This window comes from Somniosus microcephalus, chromosome 32, assembly GCF_052327205.1.
Source record: "Somniosus microcephalus isolate GS21.2 chromosome 32, FLI_Smic_1.0, whole genome shotgun sequence".
NCBI classification, from domain to species: Eukaryota; Metazoa; Chordata; class Chondrichthyes; order Squaliformes; family Somniosidae; genus Somniosus; species Somniosus microcephalus.
In genome coordinates, this window is record NC_141018.1 from 35,067,484 (window position 1) to 35,093,284 (window position 25,801).

The 25,801-nt window shown below is 50.1% G+C and overlaps 1 protein-coding gene across 3 annotated transcripts in view; it reads right to left on the reverse strand.

The window, feature by feature from the left end:
- Positions 1-2,674: 2,674 nt before the first annotated feature.
- Positions 2,675-25,801, reverse strand: part of LOC147097412 (TP53-binding protein 1-like) — a 97,827-nt gene continuing 74,700 nt past the window's right edge. For all 3 annotated transcript variants that reach the window (XM_085972373.1, XM_085972376.1, XM_085972374.1), the window contains exons 2-9: positions 24,040-24,227; positions 18,792-18,876; positions 15,977-16,070; positions 14,817-14,908; positions 10,019-10,156; positions 8,181-8,262; positions 4,451-4,629; positions 2,675-2,808 (exon numbers count right to left, since the gene is read on the reverse strand). In XM_085972373.1, coding sequence (XP_085828499.1) covers positions 2,690-2,808; positions 4,451-4,629; positions 8,181-8,262; positions 10,019-10,156; positions 14,817-14,908; positions 15,977-16,070; positions 18,792-18,876; positions 24,040-24,227 — 977 coding nt within the window. In that variant the 3' untranslated portion in view covers positions 2,675-2,689. The remainder of the gene's footprint in view (positions 2,809-4,450; positions 4,630-8,180; positions 8,263-10,018; positions 10,157-14,816; positions 14,909-15,976; positions 16,071-18,791; positions 18,877-24,039; positions 24,228-25,801) is intronic.

Here is a 25,801-nt window from a genome sequence, read left to right on the forward strand (position 1 = left end):
GGGGGACAGAGAGAGAGAGGGGGACAGAGAGAGAGAGGGGGACAGAGAGAGAGAGGGACAGAGAGAGAGAGGGACAGAGAGAGAGAGGGACAGAGAGAGGGACAGAGAGAGAGGGACAGAGAGAGAGGGACAGAGAGAGAGAGAGGGACAGAGAGAGAGGGAGAGAGAGGGAGAATCAGAATAAACACAGACAACATGAAGCCACTGATCACCAGAGAAACAGACGTCTGCATGGTTACAACGTGACCTCAGAGACTCTTCGCAACCAGAAAAGGCACACACACACCCGGTCACTCACTCACACACACCGCCGCGCACACACACACCCAATCACTCACGGCCATGGGTTAATGTCTATTCCCACAGTGCCGCGGTGCCTCGGTACTGCCCTAAAGTGTCAGCCCGGGTTACGTACTGGAGTTAGGCTTGAACCCTTGTTGGAGGCTCGAGATCTCCCTTTGAGCCAAGTCAGCAGGGCAATGACTCAGAGGTAATGTCACCGGGGGCAACGTGGACAGGTTGGACACCCAGTCTGTGCTCAGTTAGCTAACCAGTGTCCAGGCAGCAGGAAGACATGGCACTACACTCGGTTTCAACAGCGCCAGTTTAAGGAGGGCGACACCCGCAATAGCTGAATAGCCCACGGCCTGTGCCTTTTTTTTGATAGGCAAAGGCAGTAAGGGTTACGGAACCAAGGTGGGTAGATCTAACTTTTTTCCAGTTCTGACGAAAGGTCTTCGACCTGAAACGTTGACTGTTTCTCTCTCCACGGATACTGCCTGGCCTGCTGAGTTTCTCCAGCGTTTTCTGTTGTTATTTCTTATGTTCGGGCGAGGACCAGAGACCAAACCACGCCCCAAAGCACGAGGCTCCCCCCTCGAGCAAAGAGGGGGGAAAAGAGAAGTGGAGAGGAATATCCGGAGGGAGAAAAATACAAATTCAGTGGCAGCTGGAGCTGAACTCCTGGTGTAATGCGACACTCTGCACCCCCCCCGCCCTTCCAGTGTGAGCAGATGACCCAGTGCTCCGACGCCAGGGGGTCTCGGAGCACTCGGCGGCTGGAGAAACGTTTGCCGTCCTGACCTGCGCCTCGCAGCAGCGCAGCTGCATTCACTGCGACGAGACGGGATGGTGACAAAAAACCAGTAATGCAGGAAAGTCAGCCAACAAATCCAGCGTGGCTCAAAATCATATGCAAAATAAACGGGCTGTGTTGCCAAGCAGGTTAGATTTACATAGCAACAAAAAGCCGGGGAAATAAAAATAATTAGGGTACGAAATACGAAGGCAAGCAGCGGCACGAGATCGGATCAAGAAGTACGATTCAGCGCAGGGTCCAACCGCAAACCCCACTCGCTACTTGCTGAGCAACACAATCTCCAGCAGTTGCTCTCTGTCCCACGTAAACCTGTCCCATTGGACCTTCATCCTCAACAAGCGCAAGCGCCTCACCCCCCTCTCAGCCTCCGTTGGTCCCCCGTGTAAAAAACAGCCCCCCAAAGTCAGGACCGAGAGCCCCAAAGGTGGGCCTCCCTCTCCCTCCTGGGAACCTTCCCTGCGACCTCCGTATCCCCCCCCACCCCCGCCTCCCGAGACTCCGTCAAGGACTCCCGCCGCTTCCCAGCTTCTTCGCCGAGCAGCCGCCTTCAGGAGACTGAAAGCCACGCGGAAAAAAAGTTAAAAATCAGCCGTGGGTTTCGGAGACTGTGATCTCGCAAGAGACTATATATTTTTTTTTTTGGACGCAGCGAGTTGTGATCTGGAATGCGCTGCCTGAAAGGGCGGTGGGAGCGGATTCAATAGTAACTTTCAAAAAGGGAATTGGATGAATAATTGAAAAGGAAAAATTCACAGGGCTGTGAGGAAGGAGCAGGGGGGGAGTGGGACCAATTGGAGAGCTGTTTCAAAGAGCTGGCACAGGCACGATGGGCCGAATGGCCGCCTTCTGTACCGTATCATTCTATGATTCAACCCTGCGCGCTCCTGGGGAGGGCAGATTGCAGCCTGCTCCTTTCTGATCGCTCCACGAGTTCCCCGATATTTGTGCCACAACAGCCCAAAGGAGCGTCTGAAGGGGCATCGCTCCCTGCGAGATTCCCCGTCAGCTGTCAAACCCCACTGGAGTCAAACCACAACTGCACACGTGGAGAGGGAGAATCGGACTAGTCAGCTTCAAGCAGTGTTGGGGGGGGTGTTCCTAGTGCAAGACCTCGCCTCCTCCCTATCTCTGTAACCTCCTCCAGCCCTACAACCCTCCGAGATCTCTGCTCTCTCCGCCCCTCTCCTCCTTTAAGACGCGGCCGGAAACCTACCTCTTTGACCAAGCTTTTGTCTCTTTCTTTGGCTCAGTGCCAAAGTTTGTCCGATACCGTTCCGATGAAGCGGAGAGGTGTAGGGAGGGAATCCCAGAGCTTAGGGCCCGGGCAGCTAAAGGCATGGCCGCCAATGGTGGAGAAAAGGAAGTGGGGGACGCGCAAGAGGCCAGAATTGGAGGAGCGCAGAGATCTCGGAGGGTTGTAGGGCTGGAGATTACAGAGATAGGGAGGGGACGAGGCCACGGAGGGATTTGAACACGAGGAAGGGAATTTTACATTTGAGGCATTGCCGGACCCTATAATCTACAGATGCAGGAGTTCACAAGACTATCGAGGGACTCGGAGTGTGTCGGACCCGGTTACCACTGCCCCACTTACTCTGAGAGACTGTCCTGTGCCAGTGTCTGTTGCCCAGACAGATGAAGAACCTGCAGATGATCAGCATGGGCAGACGAAACACTTAGATTTCCCACAGGAGCGTCTGTGCTGGGACCTGAGAGAGAGAGAGAGAAAAAAAACAGGAAGAGGGTGTTCATGACACAAGCTATAAATTAGCGCCAGGCAAGTAACTGTGTATACAGCGAGAGCCCGAGGGAGCTTCGAGGAGGCAAATAAAGCAATGGCTCATCGAATGGGTCAATCAAAAAGGCCCAGTGGGCAACGGAGCCACAAGTTATCTGATCTCCGCTAGAACAGCAATAGTTTCATTACAATCGCATAGAATTTAACAGCCCTGAAACAGGCCATTCAGCCCAACTGGTCCGTGCCGGTGTTTATGCTTCACAAGAGCCTCCTCCCACCCTTCTTTATCTCACCCCATCAACTTATCCTTCTACAGGAAACTTTGAGATATCCAGCACCGACGGGACCGAGCTGTTGCCGATCTATCAAAACTGCCGGACATACAAAGTTAATGTTGAAGCATATGGAGGTTTTCATCTCCGTATCTGACAACAAACACTGTTGCTTAGCAACAGCTTCTAAAGAGTCGGCTGCAGCTGCAAGCGTCTCTAGCTGAAGCTGTTGCTATAGCTACGGACCTTGCAGTGGCTGACTGGGGAAAAAAAAAGAACAAGATCTAAAAAAAACTTACAGAAAACGGCTCCTGATTTTTGCCGTTAGATCGAGTATTCCGGACATACAACCTCCGGATAAACCAAAGTTTCCTGTATCCCATTCTCCCTCGTGTGTTTATCCAGCCTCCCCTTAAATGTATCTATACTATATTCGCCTCAACCACTCCCTGTGGTAGCGAGTTCCACATTCTCACCACTCTCTGGGTAAAGAAGTTTCTCCTGAATTCCCTATTGGATTTATTAGTGACTATCTTATATTGATGGCCCTTAGTTCTGGTCTCCCCCACAAGAGGAAACATCTTCTCTACGTCTAACCCATTAAACCCCTTCATAATTTTAAAGACTTCTATCAGGTCTCCCCTCGGCCTTCTCTTTTCTAGAGGAAAGAGCCCCAGCCTGTACTGTCTTTCCTGATGGGTATAAACTCTCAGTTCTGGTTGGCCCTGATGCCCTGGGCTAGAGCGCGAAGGAGCTCCAGATCATTATCGCAGGGGCCCTGCTAAAAGGGAGGGTGTTGGATGCAATACTCTGCAATTAGAAAGAAAAGACTTGCATTTCTCCAGCGCCTTTCACAACCTCAGGACGTCCCAAAGTGCTTTACATCCAATGAAGTACTTTTCTGAAGTGTAGTCGCTGTTGTAATGTAGGAAACGCGGCAGCCAATTTGCGCACAGCAAGCTCCCACAAACAGCAATATGATAATGATCAGATAATCTGTTTTTAGTAATGTTGGTTGAGGGATAAATATTGGCCCCAGGACACCAGGGAGAACTCCCCTAACTTTCTTCAAAATAATGCCGTGGAATCTTTTTACGTCCAACTGAGAACAGACGGGGCCTCGGTTTAACGTCTCATCCGAAAGACGGCACCTCTGACAGTGCGGCGCTCCCTCAGTACTGCCCCTCCGACAGTGCGCCACTCCCTCTGCACTGCCCCTGATTTTGTGCTCAAGTCGCTGGAGTGGGCCTTGAACCCACAACCTCCTGACCCAGAGCCATGGCTGACACAGGAAGTGAATTCAGTTCTGGACCTACGCACGGCGTTCCACGAGAGACATACCCGACGGAGTCGGCTCGAGTACGTCCTCTTGCGTCGAGGCGATCTCGGAATGTTCCGGTTTAGGCGAGGGCTCCTGGATCCGCAGTCCACGGGGCACGAGGAAGTGGACCATCATCTCCTTTCCGGCTCCCAGCTTTTCCTGCCACGAGGCCGTGGGTACACTCGACGTCACCTCCGACCTGCAAAGTTTAAAGGTTTAAGCTTGGGTCAATTGGGAAGGTCAGGACCACTGGCTGCTCTGAATTCAAGGGCGGCAGCGGGGGCCCAGGGCTCTGTGCACCAACTCAACCAGGAGGAGTGTGGGCGGCTGGTAGCTGTGACTGCACCAGTGAGCTACCAAAGGTGGTGGGTTTGGCAGATGTTTGCCTGGCAGAAACTGGGTGTGCAGCAGCCCATGAGAGGAGAGACAGATGTAAACACAAATTAGTCAAGCAAGAGCCATCAGGCAACTCTCACACTTACTATCCAGTGTGTTATTAATTATTTGATCTCGGAATGCAAGCGGTACTTGCAAGACCCGCATCTATTGCCCATCCCTAGTTGCCCCAAGGTGGTGGGGACTTCACCTAGAACCAATGCAGTTCATTTGAGAAAGAACTTGCATTTCTATAGCGCCTTTCACAACTCTGGACGTCCCAAAGCACTTTACAGCCAATGAAGTACTTTTGGAAGTGTAGTCCCTGTTGTAATGTAGGAAACGCGGCAGCCAATTTGCGCACAGCAAGCTCCCACAAACAGCAACGAGATCAAATTGCCAGATCACGTTTTACTAATGTTGGTTGAGGGATAAACATTGGCCCACGACGCCGGGGAGAACTCCCCCTGCTCTTCTTCAAAATAGTGCCCGTGGGATCTGTTATGTCTACCTGAGAGAACAGACGGGGCCTCGGTTTAATGTCTCACCCGAAAGACGGCACCGCCGACAGCGCAGCGCTCCCTCAGTACGGTCATTGGGAGTGTCGGGCTAGATTTTTGTGCTCAAGTCTCTGGAGTGGGACTCGAACCCACAACCTTCTGACTCCGAGGCATCAGTGCATTTATTGCCCATACTTGGTTGCCTTGAGAAGATGGTGGCGAGTCTTCTCGTTGAACCGCTGTAGTCCGTGTGGTGAAAGGGCTCAGACGATGGTGTTAGGAAGGGAGTGCCAAGATATTGACCCAGCGGCGATGAGGGAACGGATATACAAGGCCAAATCAGGACGGTGCATCTCTCGGGAGGGGAACCTGCAGGTTAACGGAGCTGGGCTGTACAGAGGGCATGGGACTACCTTGGTGACTGACTGCCACCCCATCCATATACCCCACTCACCTGGTTTCCTGCAGGACCCCAGAAGTAGATCTGCTCGTCATTTTGTTTAACAGTCTTCAAGTCAAAATAGATTTCAAGTAATGCTGCCCAACCCGTGAATACGTCCAGGAGTAGAATGTTTTTGATTGTTAAGAAAACTGCAAAGTGTTGTCGCTGCTGGTTCTGTTTCCATGGCTTCAGAGAATCCGTGGCTCAACAATGACATCACTTACTCACAATTCTTAGTAGAATCATAGAATTTTACAGCATGGGAGGCCATTCGGGCTCTCTGAAATAACTACACCCTCATTCCCAATTCTCTGCCCTTTCCCCATTCCCCCGATTTCAAATATTTACCCTGTCCCGTGTACGGGGGGTACGGTAGCATAGTGGTTATGTTACTGGACTAGTAATCCAGCGGCCTGGACTAATGATCCAGGGACACAAGTTCAAATCCCACCACGGCAGCTGGGGAATTTAAATTCAATTAATTAAATAAATCTGGAATTAAAAAGCTTGTGTCAGTAATGGTGACCATGAAACTACTGGATTGTCGCAAAAAACCGTCTGCTTCACTAATGTCCTTCAGGGAAGGAAATCTGCCGTCCTTACCCGGTCTGGCCGATATGTGACTCCGGACCAGCAGCAATGTGGTTGACTCTCTGAGACGGCCCAGCAAGTCACTCAGTTGTATAAGGTGGCTCACCGCCACTTTCTCGGGGGCAATTAGGGACGGGCAATAAATGCCGGCCTTGCCAGCGACGCCCACATCTCATGAATTAATTTCAAAAAGCCATTATTGATGCTGTTTCTGTAGGACTTACCATTTTCTGACAACCCTCTTGTATTGTACAGAGTCTTGGTCACTTCACCTGGACTAACTGCGTTCAGCTCTGGACACCGTGCCTCAGGAAGGATATATTGGCCTTGGAGTGGGTGCAGCTAGGGTTGCAAAATTCTGGGAATTTTTAAAAGAGGAAACTTTCCATGGGAATTTAGAGTTTTTTTGCACACTGATGGTTTTTGTCTCTGACCCTTATATTATCTTTGTCGTCAAAATAGACATACTGTTCCATACAAATAAAAACAGGCTTTCAAAACTTTATTTAGGTTATAATTTTGAACTTTATTGAACCCCCACCGTGCAGCACAGTTTCACCAGAATTATACCAGGGCTTAGAGGGTCTAATTTTAAGATTATGTTCCCTTGTTCCTGAATCTACCACCGGGGAAAATCGTTTTTCTGTATCTACCCTATCGAATCCTTTTAACTTTTTAAACACTGATTGGAAAACTCACCAAATCTCCTAAACTGAAGGGAATAAGAGACTAGTCTGAGCAACTGGTCCTCATAATTTAAACCTCCAGGAGCAGTAGTTCAGCGATAAATAGTGCAGCGATCTAACCGTAGAGTTACATCGAGCCAACAGCACAGAAACAGGCCATTCGGCCCAACTGACAAACTTGAGGTCATCCAAAACTCGGCTGCCCGTGTCCTAACTCGCACCAAGTCCCTTTCGCCCATCACCCCTGTGCTCGCTGACCTACACTGGCTCCCGGTTAAGCAGCGCCTCGATTTCAAAATTCTCATCCTTGTTTTCAAATCCCTCCGTGGCCCTCGCCCCCCTCCCTATCTCTGTAACCTCCTCCAACCTCACAACACCCCCCCCCCCCCCCAAGAGATATCTGCGCTCCTCTAATTCTGGCCTTTTGAGCATTCCTGATTTTAATCGCTCCACCATTAGTGGCCGTGCCTTCAGCTGCCTGGGCCCTAAACTCTGGAATTCCCTCCCTAAACCTCTCCGCCTCTCTTTCCTCCTTTAAGACGCTGCTTAAAACCTACCTCTTTGACCAAGCTTTTGGTCACCGGCCCTAATTTATCCTTATGTGGCTCGGTGTCAATTTCTTTATCTTATAATACTCCTGTGCAGCGCCTTGGGACGTTTTACTACTTTAAAGACGCTGTATAAATACAAGTTGTTGTTATACCGATGTTTATAGTCCACAGAAGCCTCCTTCCGTCCTATCAGCATAACCTTCTAACTAGAGGTCAATGAATGACTCGGCAGACCTTGACAGCAATGAAATGAGGGGGGAATAACATACTGAAAGGAATAACTTGTCCAAACACTTCAAAAAAAAAGGGTAGTTTTGGATCCTAACAGTCTGGGCCAATCAGCTCAAAGTTGAAAGGTCAGAGTACCGTCTGCCCAGAGTTCCCCTCCCCACCTCCCTTGCTGAAGACTTGGAAAACAAATTAATGCCAGAACTGCCCTCAGCAACACAGCTCGCTCTGCCCAGGAGCTGTGTATGATTGGCCCAGTTCACAGCTTACTGGCATAGCAGTTAATACGAGCTAACACGAGCCAGATGTCAAAGGTCACCCCGCCCCCCCCCCCCCCAACATGGTCGCACTGAAAACTCTTTGTCCCACCAACCTACCTCTCCGTGGGGTGTCTGGCTGCCGTACCAGCGAAAGGCTTGCCTGTTGCTTGGAGTTCCGAGGCAGACCCAACGTCGTCGGCTGTGAGGAATCAGGAGACAGCGGTGTTGAAGAACTTGCTTTTCTTGTCCCAGGCAGTACAGCGTCCGTGGCGGAGCCCTGCTCTTCCCGGAGGAACACTTAGCAATGGCAGCCTGGCGCCATTTTCAGCACACCCACTGCGCCAAGGCGGTCGCCTCCGCCCGCTCACCTCATCGTTCCGCCCGCCCCGGGACAGAGACGTAACCTCACAGGGTTCACCACAGACTTAAAACACCATCCAGTAACCGCGTGTGTATACGTCGTCTTGGGCAGGACCGCGATACAGCTGCTCCAAGGGCCGCGGTCACCCTCGGCCGCGGTCACCCTCCTTCCCCTCCCCCCACTTGGGTCACTCTCTGGAAAGCTGCTCTGCGGAGTGACAGGACGTGGGTCAGCGCAGGACAAGCTCCCGGTTTCGATCGTGCCATGGAGGTGGGGGGGGTGGGGGCAGTGCCAATTGCCGGGCATTTCCCCACATGGAGGGGGGAAAGCTCCCGGACCAGCAGTCCCGGCAAAGAGCTCGATTTTAACCCGGGGCCCTTCGCTCGCTGAATGTCCTCACGCCCCACCGGTGTTCCATCGGCCGGCTGTTGCTGCCGCAGAAATAAAAGGGAAGGAAATCTGGCCAGTCGCTGAGCACATGAAGCGCGAGCCACAGACAGGAGGAGCCACAAGCCTTGCTATAAATATCACAGCCGCACACCATACACAGATTATAGAGCCAGAGGGCAGCAACAGACCGGCGCTGTAACTCCAGTTAATGAGGCCTTTAATAGACCTTTTTACCGAAAGCTTTAAAGTGGCATTTGTGAGGGTCCGTTATTGAGAGGAGACGGCAGATGAGCATTTACACACAGGCTTATCGCAGCTCTCAAACACATCACATACAGTGAGTTACTTCTGAAGCACAGACATTATTGTGTAGGCAAACGAGGCAGCTAATTTGCACACAGCAAGATCCCACAAACAGCAATTGCTCTGCTGGTGCTGATTGAGGGAGAAATGTTGGCCAGGACACCAGGGTGGAGACCCTGCTCCTCACTGAATAGTGCCCTGGATCAGGCAGACAGGGACCTCGATTCAACATCTCTTCCCAAAGCCTATATCTCAAGACAGTGCAGCGCTCCCTCAGTACTGCCCCTCCTACAGTGCAGCGCTCCCTCTCTACTGCCCCTCCGACAGTGCGGCGCTCCCTCAGTATTGCCCCTCCGACAGTGCAGCTCTCCCTCAGTACTGCCCCTCCAACAGTGCGGCGCTCCCTCAGTACTGCCCCTCCGACAGTGCAGCGCTCCCTCAGTACTGCCCCTCCGACAGTGCAGCTCTCCCTCAGTACTGCCCCTCCTACAGTGCAGCGCTCCCTCTCTACTGCCCCTCCGACAGTGCAGCGCTCCCTCAGTACTGACCCTCCGACAGTGCGGCGCTCCCTCAGTACTGCCCCTCCGACAGTGCAGCTCTCTCAGTACTGCCCCTCCGACAATGCAGCGCTCCCTCAGTATCGCTCCTCCAACAGTGTAGCGCTCCCTCAGTACTGCCCCTCCGACAGTGCGGCGCTCCCTCAATACTGCGCCTCCGACAGTGCGGCGCTCCCTCAGTACTGCACCGGAGTGTCGGCCTGGATTCTGTGCGCAAAGTCCCTTGAGTTGGGGATTTGCTGAATGTTTTAAACATCGCGACAGAAAAGTCAAAAGGCTAAAAAAAAAAAAGGACATTCTCCAGAGTATTATCTGCGACCATTCAACAGCCAACCACCTCCTACCGGTCTCGGAGTCCTTGCAGCATCTGCTGGAGGAATGCACGTCCACCTCTCCAGGACACTGAGCGCTCCCGCTGGCCTCAGGATCGCTGCCCTGGCTCTCGGACAATTCAAGCAGCCCCAAACCAGCCTGAGAGGTGCCTGAATAAAACAAAATACATTTACAAGACCATCATAGAAGAGGAAGGCCGTTCGGCCCGTCTAACCTCACCCACCCACAAAGACCTGAAGTTCCCAAGTTGTGGGAAAGTTGCTGGACTGTATCAGTAGAGACAGAGGGTCTGAGCACTTGGACAGCTGATCAAAGGAAGTCGGCATGGATTTGTGAAGGCCTGACTAATCTAGTTGCTCTTTTTTTTTTTTTTTTAAAGGAGGTCACTAGTGTGGTGGACAGGAGAGCTTTCTTTCATTCGTTCCTGGGATGTGGGCGTCGCTGGCAAGGCCGGCATTTATTGCCCATCCCTAGTTGCCCCTTGAGAAGGTGGTGGTGAGCCGCCTTCTTGAACCGCTGCAGCCCGTGTGGTGAAGGTGCTCCCACAGTGCTGTTAGGGAGGGAGTTCCAGGATTTTGACCCAGCGACGATGAAGGATCGGCCGATATATTTCCAAGTCAGGATGGTGTGAGACTTGGAGGGGAACTTGGAGGTGGTGGTGTTCCCGCGCGTCTGCTGCCCTTGTCCTTCTAGGTGGTAGAGGTGGCGGGTTTGGGAGGTGCTGTCGAAGAAGCCTTGGCGAGTTGCTGCAGTGCATCTTGTAACATAAGAAACAGGAGCAGCAGTAGGCCATTCGGCCCCTCTAGCCTGCTCCACCATTCAATAAGGTCATGGCTGATCTTAACCTATCTACATCCTTTTGCAGACTTTTTGGGGGAGAAATTGGGTGGAGCCGCAAACGGTGCGCCAAGCTCGCCTGGGCACCAGATTTTGCGCTGCGATCGGAGCAGCAGCGATCGCCGGAAATTCAGCTTGAGCGCCCCAAGAGGGACACGGGGCGAGGCTCGAGGAGCTCCGCGTCCCTCTTAGGGCGCTGAAACTGAATATCGCAGCACAACGTGCTGCAGCGCCACACGCTGTGGCACGGCGCGCTGCGGTACTGCAGGCCTTCCTCCCATTCTTAAGGGGGAGGGGCCTGCACCGGCGCGGTCGGAGATCGCGAGTGCCGGCAAAAGAGCCCGGCACCGAGGAGAAGTGCCGGGCTCTCGGAAAGCAGCCGGCAATGCCGTGGGGGGAGAACAGGAGGCCGGGGACGGAGGTGCTGGCAGGCGTCCGGCGGAAAAAACAGCCGCCCCGCACCGCCACCTTAATTTGCGCCACTGCCGCCACAGGTAGGCCCCGTGAACCGGGCGCGATTAGCGAGCGGCGTTACAGAGGCGGTCGCTGCCAAATATCGCGATCGGGGTGGTAGCGGGGCGCTGCGCACACCGATGACGTCATCGGAGGCGGCGCAGCGCAACAGGTTAACGCCGCCATTAGCGCCCCAGCTAAATATCGCGGGAGGCGTGGCCAGTGGCGCTAAAGCCACTGAGTGCCCTCTTTAGGCGCTAACTGGTGGCGCAGCCCACCGAATTTCTCCCCATTTGTGTCCTTCTCACAACTTGCTAACCCACCTAGCTTTGTATCGTCAGCAAATTTGGCTACAATACACTCGGTCCCTTCATCCAAGTCATTAATATAGATTGTAAATAGTTGAGACCCCAGCACTGATCCCTGTGGCACCCCACTAGTTACAGTTTGCCAACCTGAAAATGACCCATTTATCCCGACTCTCTGCTTTCTGTCAGTTAACCAATCCTCTTTATCCATGCTAATATATTACCCCCAATACCATGAGCTCTTATCTTGTGCAGTAACCTTTTAGGTGGCACCTTATCGAATGCCTTCTGGAAATCCAAATACACTACATCTACTGGTTCCCCTTTATCCACCCTGCTTGTTACCTCCTCAAAGAACTCTAATAGATTTGTCAAACACGATTTCCCTTTCATAAAACCATGTTGACTCTGCTTGATTGTCTTGTGATTTTTTAAATGTCCTGCTATTACTTCCTTAATAATGGATTCCAACATTTTCCCAATGACAGATGTTAGGCTAACTGGCCTATAGTTTCCTCCTTTCTTGAATATGGGCGCTACATTTGCGGTTTTCCAATCCGCTGGGACCTTTTAAGAATCTAGGGAATTCTGGAAGATTACAACCAATGCATCCACTATCTCTGTAGCCACTTCTTTTAAGACCCTAGGATGCAGGCCATCAGGTCCAGGAGACTTGTCAGCCTTTAGTCCCATTAGTTTGCCTTGTACTTTTTCCTCTAGTGATTGTGATTGTTTTAAGTTCCTCCCTCCGTTTTGCCCCTTGATTTTCCACTATTATTGGAATGCTTTTAGTATCTTCTACTGTGAAGGTAGATACAAAATATTTGTTCAAAGTCTCTGCCATTTCCTTGTTTCCCATTATTAATTCCCCAGTCTTATCCTCTAAGGGACCAACGTTTACTTTATCTATTTTCTTCGGTTTTATATAAAATTGTAGAAGCTCTTACTGTCTGTTTTTATAATATCTTACTAGTTTATTCTCAATTTTCTCCCTCTTTATTTTTTTTAGTCATCTTTTGCAAGTTTCTAAAAATGTCTCAATCTTCTGGCCTACCACTAATCTTCGCAACACTGTATGCTTTTCTTTTAATTTGATACCCTCCTTAACTTCCTTAGTTAGCCACGGATGGTGTATCCTTTTCTCAGAATCTTTCTCTCTCACTGGAATATATCTTTGCTGAGAGTTATGAAATATCTCCTTAAAAGTCTGCCACTGCTTATCTACCGTCTTACCTTTTAATCTATTTTCCCAGTTCACTTTAGCCAACTCTGTCTTCATAAACTTAAATAAAGGCAATTACAAGGGTAAGACACTAGTTTCAGACCCAAGTTTCTCACCCTCAAACTGAATGTGAAATTCTAATCATGTTATGATCACTCTTCCCTAGAGGATCCTTTACTATGAGATCATTAATTAATCCTGTCTCATTACCAGATCTAAAATAGCCTGCTCCCTGGTTGGTTCCACAACGTATTGTTCTAAGAAACTGCCCCGAATACACTCTATGAACTCGTCCTCAAGGCTACTTTTGCCAATTTGATTTGTCCAATCTATATGAAGATTAAAAGCGCCCATGATTATTGCAGTACCCTTCGTACAAACCCCATTATTTCTTGATTCATACTCTGTCCCTCAGTATAGCTACTGTTAGGGGGCCTATAGACTACTCCCACCAGTGACTTCTTTCCCTTATTATTTCTTATCTCCACCCAAACTGATTCGACATCTTGATCTTCCGAGCCAAGATCATTTCTCACTACTGCGCTGATCTCACCCTTTATTAACAGAGCTACCCCACCTCCTTTTCCTTTCTGCCTATCTTTCCATAATGTCAAATACCCCAGAATATTCAGTTCCCAGCCTTGGTCACCTTGCAGCCACATCTCTGTAATGGCTATCAGATCATACCCATTTATTTCTATTTGTGCCGTCAATTCATCTATCTTGTTACGAATGCTGCGTGCATTCAGATAAAGAGCCTTTAATTTTGTCTTTTTACCATTTTTCCCTACTCTGACCCTATTTGCTGCTGCACTTTTATGCCTGTATGCTCTGTCCCTTCCTGTCATACTCTGGTTATCATTACCCCTATCGCCTTGTCCTTTCTCTTTAACTTTCTAAGTTGCCCCTCACCTGAACCCTCCTCCCCCCCTATTTAGTTTAAAGCCCTATCTACAGCCCTAGTTATTCGATTCGCCAGGACACTGGTCCCAGCACGGTTCAAGTGAAGCCCGTTCCAACGGAACAGCTCCCGCTTTCCCCAGTCCTGGTGCCAGTGACCCATGAACCGAAACCCATTTCTCCCACACCAATCCTTGAGCCACGCATTCAACTCTCTGATCTTATTGACCCCGTGCCAATTTGCTTGTGGCTCAGGTAGTAATCCAGAGATTATTACTGTACCTTCTTTGTGGTTTTGCTTTTTAATTTAGCCCCCAGCTGCTCATACTCCCTCAGCAGAACCTCTTTCTTAGTCCTACCTATGTCGTTGGTACCTACGTGGACCACGACGACCGGATCCCACTAAATGGTACACACTGCAGCTCCAATAGTTTCCTAAATGATTGCAGGGTTTTGGGCTCCACATCTGTGTCTGAGAATTCACGTGTTTTAAACCTGTGGATCCTTCTCCTACTTTTGCAATTTAATATAAAAAGTCATTTTCCGGATTAAACAAACAAAGACTTTCTTAATTGACATCATAAACTACGCCATTGTCCCCTCAGCCCACTGCAGGTGCCAACTCCTTGCTGGGGGATGGGTGCCAGGGACTCTGTGACTTCCCCCAAGTACCCGTTCTTCATGCTCAAATCTGGTTAGCAGGCTATTCGACTGTGGGGGGGGCGGCATCAGAGCCAAGTCACACCCTCGCCGGGCCTCTACGTACTTTCTAACGGGCCTAACGCACCAAGAACGGAGGCACATTGTCGGCCCAGGGGGAGAGGGCAGCTTCGCCCTGCATTGAACCCGCGCTGTGTTTGATCGAAAGGATGCTCGATGCTGACACTGGGGGGGGGGGGGGGGGGGGGGAAATTGGAAATGGGCAGTGCTCCATTCTCCGAGCAGCAGCGTCCCTCATCCTGACGAGCACAAAATCCACACACACACACAGAGAGGGACAAGAGAATCGAGGCACCCAACCGACAGTCACTGACCGCAGCCAGAGCCAGAAACAGGCCCACCCTCTCTCGTTAATAGGCACAGTTCTACCTTCAGCACCAATAGAGTTGGTTGTTGAATCTGCGACATCCCCGCCTTCACCTTCTCCCTCCTGTGGACTTGTGGGAGCGTTCAGAACGCTGCTGGAACAACAATAAACAAATAAAGTTGTCACCTTTAAATCAAGGTCTTCCGAGTATTCGTGTCCAAATGATTGCCCCGGATAGTAGGAACACTCTGCCATGTTGGCGAGTGGTCTACGCTCCAGCTGGCAAGACCGGACGCTTGTAACACAACCCTGGGGGTCGCTTGCACCCCAGAGCGCCCATCGCTCAAAGCCCCTCGCCAGGCTTGCTGCTCCACCTGCCCCTGGAGACCTTCATTCTGTCAGTCAGGAGAGTGAGAGGCAGGGAGTGCAGGTCAGTGCCAACAGGAAGCGGTAGTGGGGGCACGAGAGAAAATAAATCTTCCTAGTTAGTAACATCACTGGAGCTGCCTGGAAGCAAGAGGATGAGATCTTGGTGAGACTTCACTGAGGTAAAAATAATGACTTGCATTTCTATAGCGCCTTTCACGGCCTCAGGACATCGCAAAGCGCTTTACAGCCAATGAAGTACGTTTGAAGTGTAGTCACTGTTGTGATGTGGGAAATGCGGCAACCAATTTGCGCACAGCAAGCTCCCACAAACAGCAATGTGATAATGACTAGATAATCTGTTTCAGTGATGTTGGTTAACGTGTAAAGTCTGGCCCAGGACACCGGGGAGAACTCCCCTGCTCTTCTTCAAAATAGTGCACGGGATCTTTACATCCACCTGAGGGCAGACGGAACCTCCGTTTAATGTCTCATCCAAAAGACGGCACCTCCGACAGTGCAGCGCTCCCTCAGCACTGCACTGGGAGTGTCAGCCTGGATTTTGTGCTCGAGTCTCTGGAGTGGGACTTGAACCCACAACCGTCTGACTCAAGAGGTGAGAGTACTGCCCACTGAGCCACAGCCGAGACCTCAAGCCATCTTTTTATCAACCCAATAATGTTGAATAGACAATGAGGTCAGTGGTTCCTCCCTAGACCTTCCTTTCGCTTGACACAGCTTAAGCTGCACAAAGACAAGGCATTGCACCCATGGAAATGCAATCCTTTGTCTATCCCGGTGAAGGCGATTACGAGCCCATCCCTCACAGCTACCGCGATAGGTTCAAGTCACTTGCCTGGTTTGTCCATTTGGTCGTGGCAGATCTTCAGTCGAGGGAGTGGACCGCTCATCCGACCTCTGACCTGTCGCTGTTTCCATGGCACCCGCAACTGCAAAAAACGAAAAGTGCAAAAGGAGTGAACAGCCCTTCATTGTTAGCCCAGTAGGTTCAAAGGTTAAGCTCAGCAATGATGAGATCTTCTCACGCGACCTGTGAGGTACATGTGAGTGGGAGGAGGGCGGGCAGCCCAGATGTCCATTTGACCGGGTCCCTTTGGCCTTTACCACTGAAGTGACCGGCGCCGCTGTTCCTCAGTGATTGGATACGTCGACCGCTATGAAACTCCCTAGACCTCTTTCAATTTCACCTGTAGCTACTGGACGTTGTGCCAGGGACAGACACACAAAATGGTTGTTCTCTGTTAACCGGTTCCACACTGTATTAAGTGACTTTGAGGATAGGAGTATTCAAAGAACCCCTCAGCCTGTTCCGCCATTTAATGAGATCATGGCTGATCATCCAAATTCAGTACCCTGTCCCTGCCTTCTCCCCATATCCCTTGATCCCTTTAGCCTCAAGAAATATATCTAACTCCTTCTTGAATATATTTAATGAATTGGCCTCCACTGCCTTCTGTGGTAGAGAATTCCACAGGTTCACCACTCTCTGGGTGGAGAAATTCCTCATCTCTGTCCTAAATGGCTTACCCCTTATCTTTAGACTGTGACCCCTGGTTCTGGACTCCCTCGCCATCAGGAACATCCTTCCTGCATCTAGTCCCGTTAGAATTTTATAAGTTTCAATGAGATCCCCTCTTATTCTTCTAAACTCCAGCAAATATAAGCCCAATCGACCCAATCTCTCCTCATGCGTCATTCCTGCCATCCCAGGAATCAGCCTGGTGAATCTTCGCTGAACTCCCTCCATGGCAAGAACATCCTTCCTCAGATAAGGCGACCAAAACTGCACACAATACTCAAGGTGTGGTCTCACCAAGGCCCTGTACAACTGCAGCAAGACATCCTTGCTCCTGTACTCGAATCCTCCCGCTACGAAGGCCAACATACCATTCAGGGCCTACACAGCTGGCCTGGTACCTCAATCAACACCTCTGAATAGCCCTCACTGCACTCACAGCCCATCACCTGCTGCTAAAATACCTTCAGACAAAACCAAGAGTAGGCAAATCACACGCTGATTTTCAAAAGAATACATTAAGAACAAGAGGAGACCATTCAGCCCCTCGAGCCTGTTCCGCCATTCAATTAGATCATGGCTGATCTGTATCTTAACTCCATCCACCCGCCTTAGTTCGGTAACCCTCAATACCCTTGTCTAACAAAAATCTCACTCAGTTTTGACATTTTCAATTAACCCCCAGCCTCAACAGCCTTTTGGGGGAGAGTGTCCCAGATTTCCGCTACCCTTTGTGTGAAGAGGTGCTTCCCGACATCACCCCTGAACGGCCTGGCTCTACTTTGAAGGTCACACCCCCTTGTTCTGTACTCTCTCTCCCACCCCGCCACCGCAAGCAACCACCAGATTAAATAGTTTCTCTTAATCTACTCTATCAAATCCTTTAATCATCATAAACACATTAATGAGATCACCTCTTAATCTTCTAAACTCGAGGGAATACAAGCCCAGTCTGTGCAACATGTCCTCGTAATTTAACCCTGTAAGCCCCGGTATCATTCTGGTGAATCTGCGCTGCTCCCTCTGTGCTGGGACCAGTGTCCTGGCGAATCGAATAACTAGGGTTGTAGATAGGGCTTTAAACTAAATAGTAAGGGGTGGGGCGCGGGGGGGGGGGGGGGGGCGCGCGGGGGGAGGGTCCAGGTGACGGGCAACTTAGAAAGTTAGAGAGAAAGGACAAGGCCAATATGCCCTTCCTGAGGTGCGGGCTCCAGAACTGAAGGCAGTTTCTCCAGACGGGGTCTGACCCGAGCTCCGTACGATTATAACATAACTTCCACCCCTTTGTACTCCAGCCCCCTCGAGATAAGACTAACATTCCGTTAGGCTTTTAAATTATTTTTGTGCCTGCCCACTGGTTATTAGTGATTTCTGTACATGGTCCCCTGAATCTCTCGGCTCCCCCACAGTTCCTAGAGTCTCACCACTCAGAAAATACTCTGATCGACCTCTCTTGGGCCCAACATCCTCACTCTCTCGATGTCTACTTGCCCCTCCACAGTAAATCAAAGACTCGCAATATCGACCTGTCCCCGTGACACACCAGGAAGGTCGAGTCAACAAAAAAAAGAGACATCCATTTCTATAGCGCCTTTCACGACCTCAGGACGTCCCAAAGTGCTTTACAGCCAATGAAATACTTTTTGAAGTGTAGTCACTGCTGTAATGTAGGAAATGCTGCAGCCAATTTGCGCACAGCAAGCTCCCACAAACAGCAATGTGACAATGACCAGATAATCTGTTTTTAGTGATGTTGGTTGAGGGATAAATATTGGCCCAGGACACCGGGGCGAACTCCCCCTGCTCTTCTTCAAAATAGTGCCATGGGATCTTTTACATCCACCCGAGAAGGCAGATGGGGCCTCGGTTTAACATCTCATCTGAAAGACGGCACCTCCGACAGTGCAGCACTCCCTCAGCACTGCACTGGGAGAGTCAGCCTAGCTTTATGCGCTCAAGTCTCTGGAGTGGGACTCGAACCCACGACCTTCTGACCGAGAGGCCAGAGCGTTACCCAGAGCCACGGCTGACACAATGGAAGATGCCCCAAGCATTCTGACGAAAACACGTTCAGAAATCCGCCCCCCAGCGGGTTTACGCGCGGCACTTTAACCCCAGCTCCACGGGCGCTCACCTTTGTGGTGCGTTTCCTTCTGATCAGCCGGCTCCTCGTCACCTCCTGCTGAAGTCTTGGGTGCCTGTGGGCCAGCGATCACCTCCTGGAACATACAACACAGGGGCAGCTGAGAGTCTGAGGCAGTGACACAGATCGAATCAAATCCACACACTGTCTGAAGAGAGTCACTAATAAATCCAATGGGGAATTCAGGAGAAACTTCTTTACCCAGAGAGTGGAATCGCTACCACAGGGAGTGGTTGAGGTGAATAGTATAGATGCATTTAAGGGGAAGCTAGACAAACACACGAGGGAGAAAGGAATAGAAGGGTATGCCGATAAGGTGAGATGAAGAGGGGTGGGAGCAATGCCCCCCTTGCACTGCGTGGCCGGACAGCGCTCTGGAGTTCCCGCGCAGTCGACACACCAACTTTTAAATAGAAAAAAAAACCGCACGGGCGGGAGTTTGAACGGGGCCGCGCACCCAAAAAAAAATTAACGGGAACATTGGGAGGCTCACGTGGAGTACAAACGCGGGCGTAGACCATTTGGGCCGAATGGCCTGTTTCTGTGCTGCACATTCGATGTAAAATATACTTAAAAAACATTAAATGAAATAGACAACTTGGGAGCTTATATTTGGATAGCGCCTGAACATCTCTCTGAAGTGCCCCGAAGTGCTTCCCGTACAATGAGTCCTTGGGAAGTGTAGTCGCTGTGGTTATGTGAACGAAACACAGCAGCCCGTTTACACGCGGGGAGATTCGACGGGAAGCAATGTTATCAATGAGCAGATGGTGTCGGTCGAGGGCGGAATGTTGGTCGGGACACAAGAGGAACTCCCTTCAAACCATGCCATGGGATCATAAGAACATATGAGCAGGAGTCGGCCATTCGGCCCTTCGAGCCTGCTCCGCCATTCAATGAGATCATGGCTGATCTTCTGCCTCAACTCCATTCACCGGCCCTATCGCCATATCCCTTGACGCCCTTACTAGTCAGAAGTCTACCGACTTCTGTTTTGAATATACCCAATGACTGAGCCTCCACAGCCCTCCTGAGGTAGAGAATTCCTTAACATCCGACTGAATCGGGGGAAACAGGGCCTCGGTTTAACGTCTCCTGCAGAAAGGCACCGCCCAACAGTGCAGCGCTCTCTCAGAAATCACAAGTACCATCGGATGGGACACTGAACCTGTTCCAAGTGGGCGCTAACGATCCCAGGACACTAATGGAAGAGTACGGTATCCCGGCAAAAAATTCCTCCCTCAACCAACCGCATCAAAAAAAAACCAGATTAGCTGGTCATTCATCTCACGGGTATTTGTGGGGTCTTGCTGTGCGCACAATGCGTTTCCTGCATTACAACAGTGTCTACACTTCAAATGGCATTAGGCGGATGCAATGCACTTCTGTGTGATGGGACAAGGTGCTTCATAAATGCATAAGTGTTTCCTTTAAGTATAATTCTTCATAAAGCATTCAGGTATCAATACAGTGCCAAGCCCAGTGACAGTCATAGAGTCATAGAGTTTTACAGCACAGAAAGAGGCCCTTCGGCCCATCGTGTCTGCGCCGCCCATCCATCCCTGTCCAGTCTAATCCCATTTTCCAGCATTTGGTCCATAGCCTTGTATGCAATGGCATTTCAAGTGCTCATCCAAATGCTTCTTGAATGTTGTGAGGGTTCCTGCCTCTACCACCCTTTCAGGCATTGAGTTCCACATTCCAACCACCCTCTGGGTGAAAAAGTTCCTCCTCAAATCCCCTCTAAATCTCCTGCCCCTTACCCTGAATCTATGCCCCCTTGTTATTGACCCCCCTACTAAGGGGAAAAGTTCCTCTTTGTCTACCCTATCTATGCCCCTCATCATTTTGTACACCTCAATCAGGTCCCCCCTCAGCCTTCTTTGCTCCAAGGAAAACAACCCCAGCCTGTCCAGCCTCTCTTCATAGCTGAGGCGCTCCATCCCAGGTAACATCCTGGTGAATCTTCTCTGCACCCTCTCCAAAGCAATCACATCCTTCCTATAGTGAGGCGACCAGAACTGCACACAGTACTCCAGCTGTGGCCTCACCAGCGTTTTGTACAGCTCCATCATAACCTCCCTGCTCTTATATTCTATGCCTCGGCTAATGAAGGCAAGTATCCCATATGCCTTTTTAACCACCTTATCTACCTGTTCCGCTGCCTTCAGGGATCTATGTACATGTACACCAAGGTCCCTCTGACCCTCTGTACTTCCTAGGGTCCTACCACTCATTGTGTATTCCCTTGCCTTATTTGTCCGTCCAAAATGCATCACCTCGCACTTTTCAGGGTTAAATTCCATTTGCCACTTTTCCGCCCATCTGACCAACCCATTTATATCGTCCTGTAGCCTGAGGCTTTCCTCCTCACAATTTACCACCCCACCAATTTTCGTGTCATCTGCGAACTTACTGATCATACCTTTTACATTCTCATCCAAATCATTTATGTAGATCACAAACAACAAGGGACCCAGCACCGATCCCTGAGGTACCCCACTGGACACAGGCTTCCAGTCACAAAAGCAACCTTCGACCATCACCCCCTGCCTCCTGCCACTCAGCCAGTTTATGATCCAACGCGCCAAGGCACCCTGGATCCCATGGGCTCTTACCTTCTTGACCAGTCTCCTATGCGGGACTTTGTCAAAAGCTTTACTGAAGTCCATGTAAACCACATCCACAGCATTTCCCTCATCCACCCCCCTAGTCACCCCCTCGAAAAATTCAATCAGATTTGTCAGACATGATTTACCCTTGACAAAGCTATGCTGACTATCCCCGATTAATCCTTGCCTCTCCAAGTGGAGACTAATTTTGTCCCTCAGAATTTTTTCCAATAATTTCCCTACCACAGATGTTAGGCTCACTGGCCTGTAATTCCCTGGTTTATCCCTGCTACCCTTCTTGAATAATGGTACTACGTTAGCTGTTCTCCAGTCCTCTGGTACATCCCCTGTGGCCAGAGAGGTTCTGAAAATTTGTGTCAGAGCCCCTGCAATCTCCTCCTTTGCCTCCCACAGCAGCCTGGGATACATCTCGTCTGGGCCTGGGGATTTATCCACTTTTTGGCCTGCTAAAACCGCTAGCACCTCCTCCCTCTCGATGCTAATATGTTCAAGTATGTCACAGCCCCCTTGCCCGATTTCTATGTCTGCATCGTCTTTCTCCATAGTGAACACAGATGCAAAAAATTCATTTAAAACCCCGCCTACATCATCTGGCTCTACACACAGATTGCCACTTTGGTCCCTAATGGGCCCTACCCTTTCCCTGGTTATCCTCTTGCCCTTAATATACTTATAAAACATCTTAGGATTTTCCTTTATTTTGCTCGCCAGTGTTATTTCATGGCCCCTCCTCGCCCTCCTAATTTCTTTTTTAAGTATGCCCCTGCATTTTTTATACTCCTCTAGGGCTTCTTCCGTCTTTAGTCTTTTGTAACTGCCAAAAGCCCCCCTTTTATTTCTAATGCATTTTTGTATATCCCTTGTCATCCAAGGTTCCCTTTGCTTGTTGGTCCCACCCTTGACCTTTACAGGAACATGTTGGCGTTGTACTCTCTCTATTTCCCTTCTGAAAGTCTCCCACTGTTTTGATGCGGATTTTCCTATAAGTAGCTGCTCCCAGTCCAATTTGGCCAGATCCTGCCTTGTCATATTAAAATCGGACAGTGAAGCGCGTGAGGAACTCACAGAATGATACAGCACAGGAGGCCATTCAGCCCATCGTGCCTCTGCCAGCTCTTTGAAAGAGCGATCCAATTAGTCCCACTACCCCCCTGCTCTTTCCCCATATCCCTGCAACATTTTCCTTTTCAAGTATTTATCCAATTCCCTTTTGAAAGTTATTACTGAATCTGCTTCCATCATCCTTTCAGGCAGCGCGTTCCAGATCACAACAACTCGCTGCGTAAAAAATTCTCATCTCCTCTCTCGTTCTTTTGCCAATTATCTTAAATCTGGTTACCGACCCTCCTGCCACTGGAACCAGCTTTTCCTTATTTATTCTATCAAAACCCCTCATAATTTTCAACACCTCCATTAAATCTCCCCTTAACCTTCTCTGCTCTAAGGGGAACAATCCCAGCTTCCCCAGTCTCAAAGGAAAATGGAGGTAGGTGAAGGGAACAATGTCACAAACCAGTCCATTGATCCGATGGGAAGAGTTAAGACATTCTCAGTGTGGCCTGGCGGATAGAATCCCGGAAATTCTGACCCCGATCATTGAATTTCATTCTTCAACCCTCTTCCTGAACCTCAGTTCCTGGTTAAAGGTCACGGCACTGAGACACAGGAAGGTCCCAGCTGGCGTTGCTGGGCCTGTGCAGTTAGCTGTTCGCAGCCAGCGTGGAAATTCACATCAGCACCCCTGGGGCTGACGAGGAGAAACTCTGCCGTGACTGATCACCATCCAGTGACCCCCCGCAACCACCGCACGCACTGGAAAACCTGCGAGTCAAGATAGGGCAGCAGTCAACGGCGATTCCCACACAAATAGCCCTCGCTGCCTCATGAAGAATGGCCATTTGGGTGAAGTACTGCTAGGCACAGTGCAACCATGGAATCATACAGAAGGAGGCCATTCGGCCCATCGTGCCCGTGCCAGCTTTTTCTCCAGCACCTTCAGGTGTAATGGCACCCCATCCGCCACCTTAAACATTCACTCCCTCCACCACCAGCGCACCGTGGCTGCAGTGTGTACCATCTACAAGATGCACTGCAGCAACTCGCCAAGGCTTCTTCAGCAGCACCTCCCAAACCTGCGACCTCTTCCACCTAGAAGGACAAGGGCAGCAGGCGCACGGGAACACCACCACCTCCAAGTTCCCCTCCAAGTCACACAACATCCTGACTTGGAAATATATCGGTCGTTCCTTCATAGTCGCTGGAACTCCCTCCCTAACAGCACTGTGGGAGCACCTTCACCACATGGACTGCAGCGGTTCAAGGCGGCGGCTCACCACCACCTTCTCAAGGGGCAACTAGGGATGGGCAATAAATGCTGGCCTTGCCAGCGACGCCCACATCCCATAAACGAATAAAAAAAAATGGGATGGAAATTGTAGGGGAGGGGGTTGGGGGCCGGGAAGAGAGAGAGAGAGATGATTAGATTAAACAAACACACAACCTTCAACAACGAGCAGGAGCTGTTTACAGACTTGCTCGTATCAGCAGTCGGTGCACAGTGGAGCATTGCAGAGATTAATGAAGGATGAGGACCCGGGTGTACTCACCAGTACGGGACTCTGAGTGCGGGACTGCAGGTTCGACAGGCACCTGGCTTGCAGGTGTCGGTAGCTCCGTTCAGGGTCATCCTCCGACAGCACGCTTTCCGGCTGCGAGTCTTCCACGATCAAGCACGGGGTGTCCTGCTGCGAGAAGTCTGGCTCCAGCTGCGTTCCGTTAGGGTCCATGTGCTGAACTACAATTAAAAACAACACGTGCATACGTATAAATACATGCAACATCTGTAGTACGAGTCGATCTCTCTCACACACACACACACACACTCCAGATTAGAGGGCCGGCGGACACCTCGATCTGGGGCCCGCAAAACGTAATTCGGTCCCCATTTTGAAGTCACGCATTCTGCCCTGCTACAATGCTTCGATTTTATGTTATTTCTAACTAAATGGCCGAGATTACAGCAATTTGGGAGGTAGAGTTGATCGGAGCACGAGATTCTCTGCGGTGCCGAGTCGCTCTGACCCTGCGGTGCCACCACAGGCACGGAGGTGTAATTGCAACGTGACACGTTTACATAGGCAGTTATCATGACAACCGTGGAAGTTGGAATTTATAACGGGAAAAGGTGACACCGCACAAGTGTGACAAAAACATAACAACAGGAAGTAAAGTTTTATAGACAGGAGGTAGGCGCAAACATAAGTGCTTAATATAATATGGATATTGCACACTTTCTGTGGCATATTTACTTCCCGTCAATGCCACAAGAGATCTACTAACATATTAGATAACACACACACTTATTTAAAGATAGGTCTAGATGGAGAAGGCCCTTCAGCCCATCTGATTTCATTCTACCATAATATGAACCCATCTCTTCTCCCATTATGACTTGCATTTCTATAGCGCCTTTCACAACCTCAGGACGTCCCAAAGCGCTTCACAGCCAATTAAGTACATTTGGTTTGAATGTAGCAGCCAATTTGCGCACAGCAAGCTCCCACAAACAGCAATGTGATAATGACCAGATCGTCTGTTTTAGTGATATTGACTGAGGGATAAATATTGGCCCAGGACACCGGGGAGAACTCCCCTGCTCTTCTTCGAATTAGTGCCGTGGGATCTTTTACATCCACCAGAGCAGAGGGGGCCTCGGTTTAACGTCTCACTGGAGTTTAGAAGATTGAGAGGGGATCTCATCGAAACCTATAAAATTCTGTCAGGCCTGGACAGACTAGATGCAGGAAGGATGTTTCTGATGGCCGGGGAGTCCAGAACCAGGGGTCATAGTCTAAGGATAAGGGGTAAGCCATTTAGGACTGAGATGAGGAGGAATTTCTTCACCCAGAGAGTGGTGAACCTGTGGAATTCTCTGCCACAGAGGGCAGTGGAGGCCAGTTCATTAAATATATTCAAGAAAGAGTTGGATATATTTCTTAAGGCTAAAGGGATCAAGGGATATGGGGAGAAGGCAGGGACAGGGTACTGAGTTTGGATGATCAGCCATGATCTCATTGAATGGCGGAGCAGGCTCGAGGGGCCGAATGGCCTACTCCTGCTCCTATCTTCTATGTTTCTATGTTTCATCCGAAACATTTGAATAAAGACAATACATTCCCTACGATAGTCACACAGGCACTGCTGCACTTATTACCTACACTTCAATTATTTGCCATCCTGATTAAGTGCCAGAACACCCTCAGGTCAAATCCTTCCCAGAGTCTTTATTTTGTATTTATACTCTGCCTGCCTTCACCCCTGTGCTCAGAATACTGTGTGGTATATGTACACGGTTAAAATGTGACGATT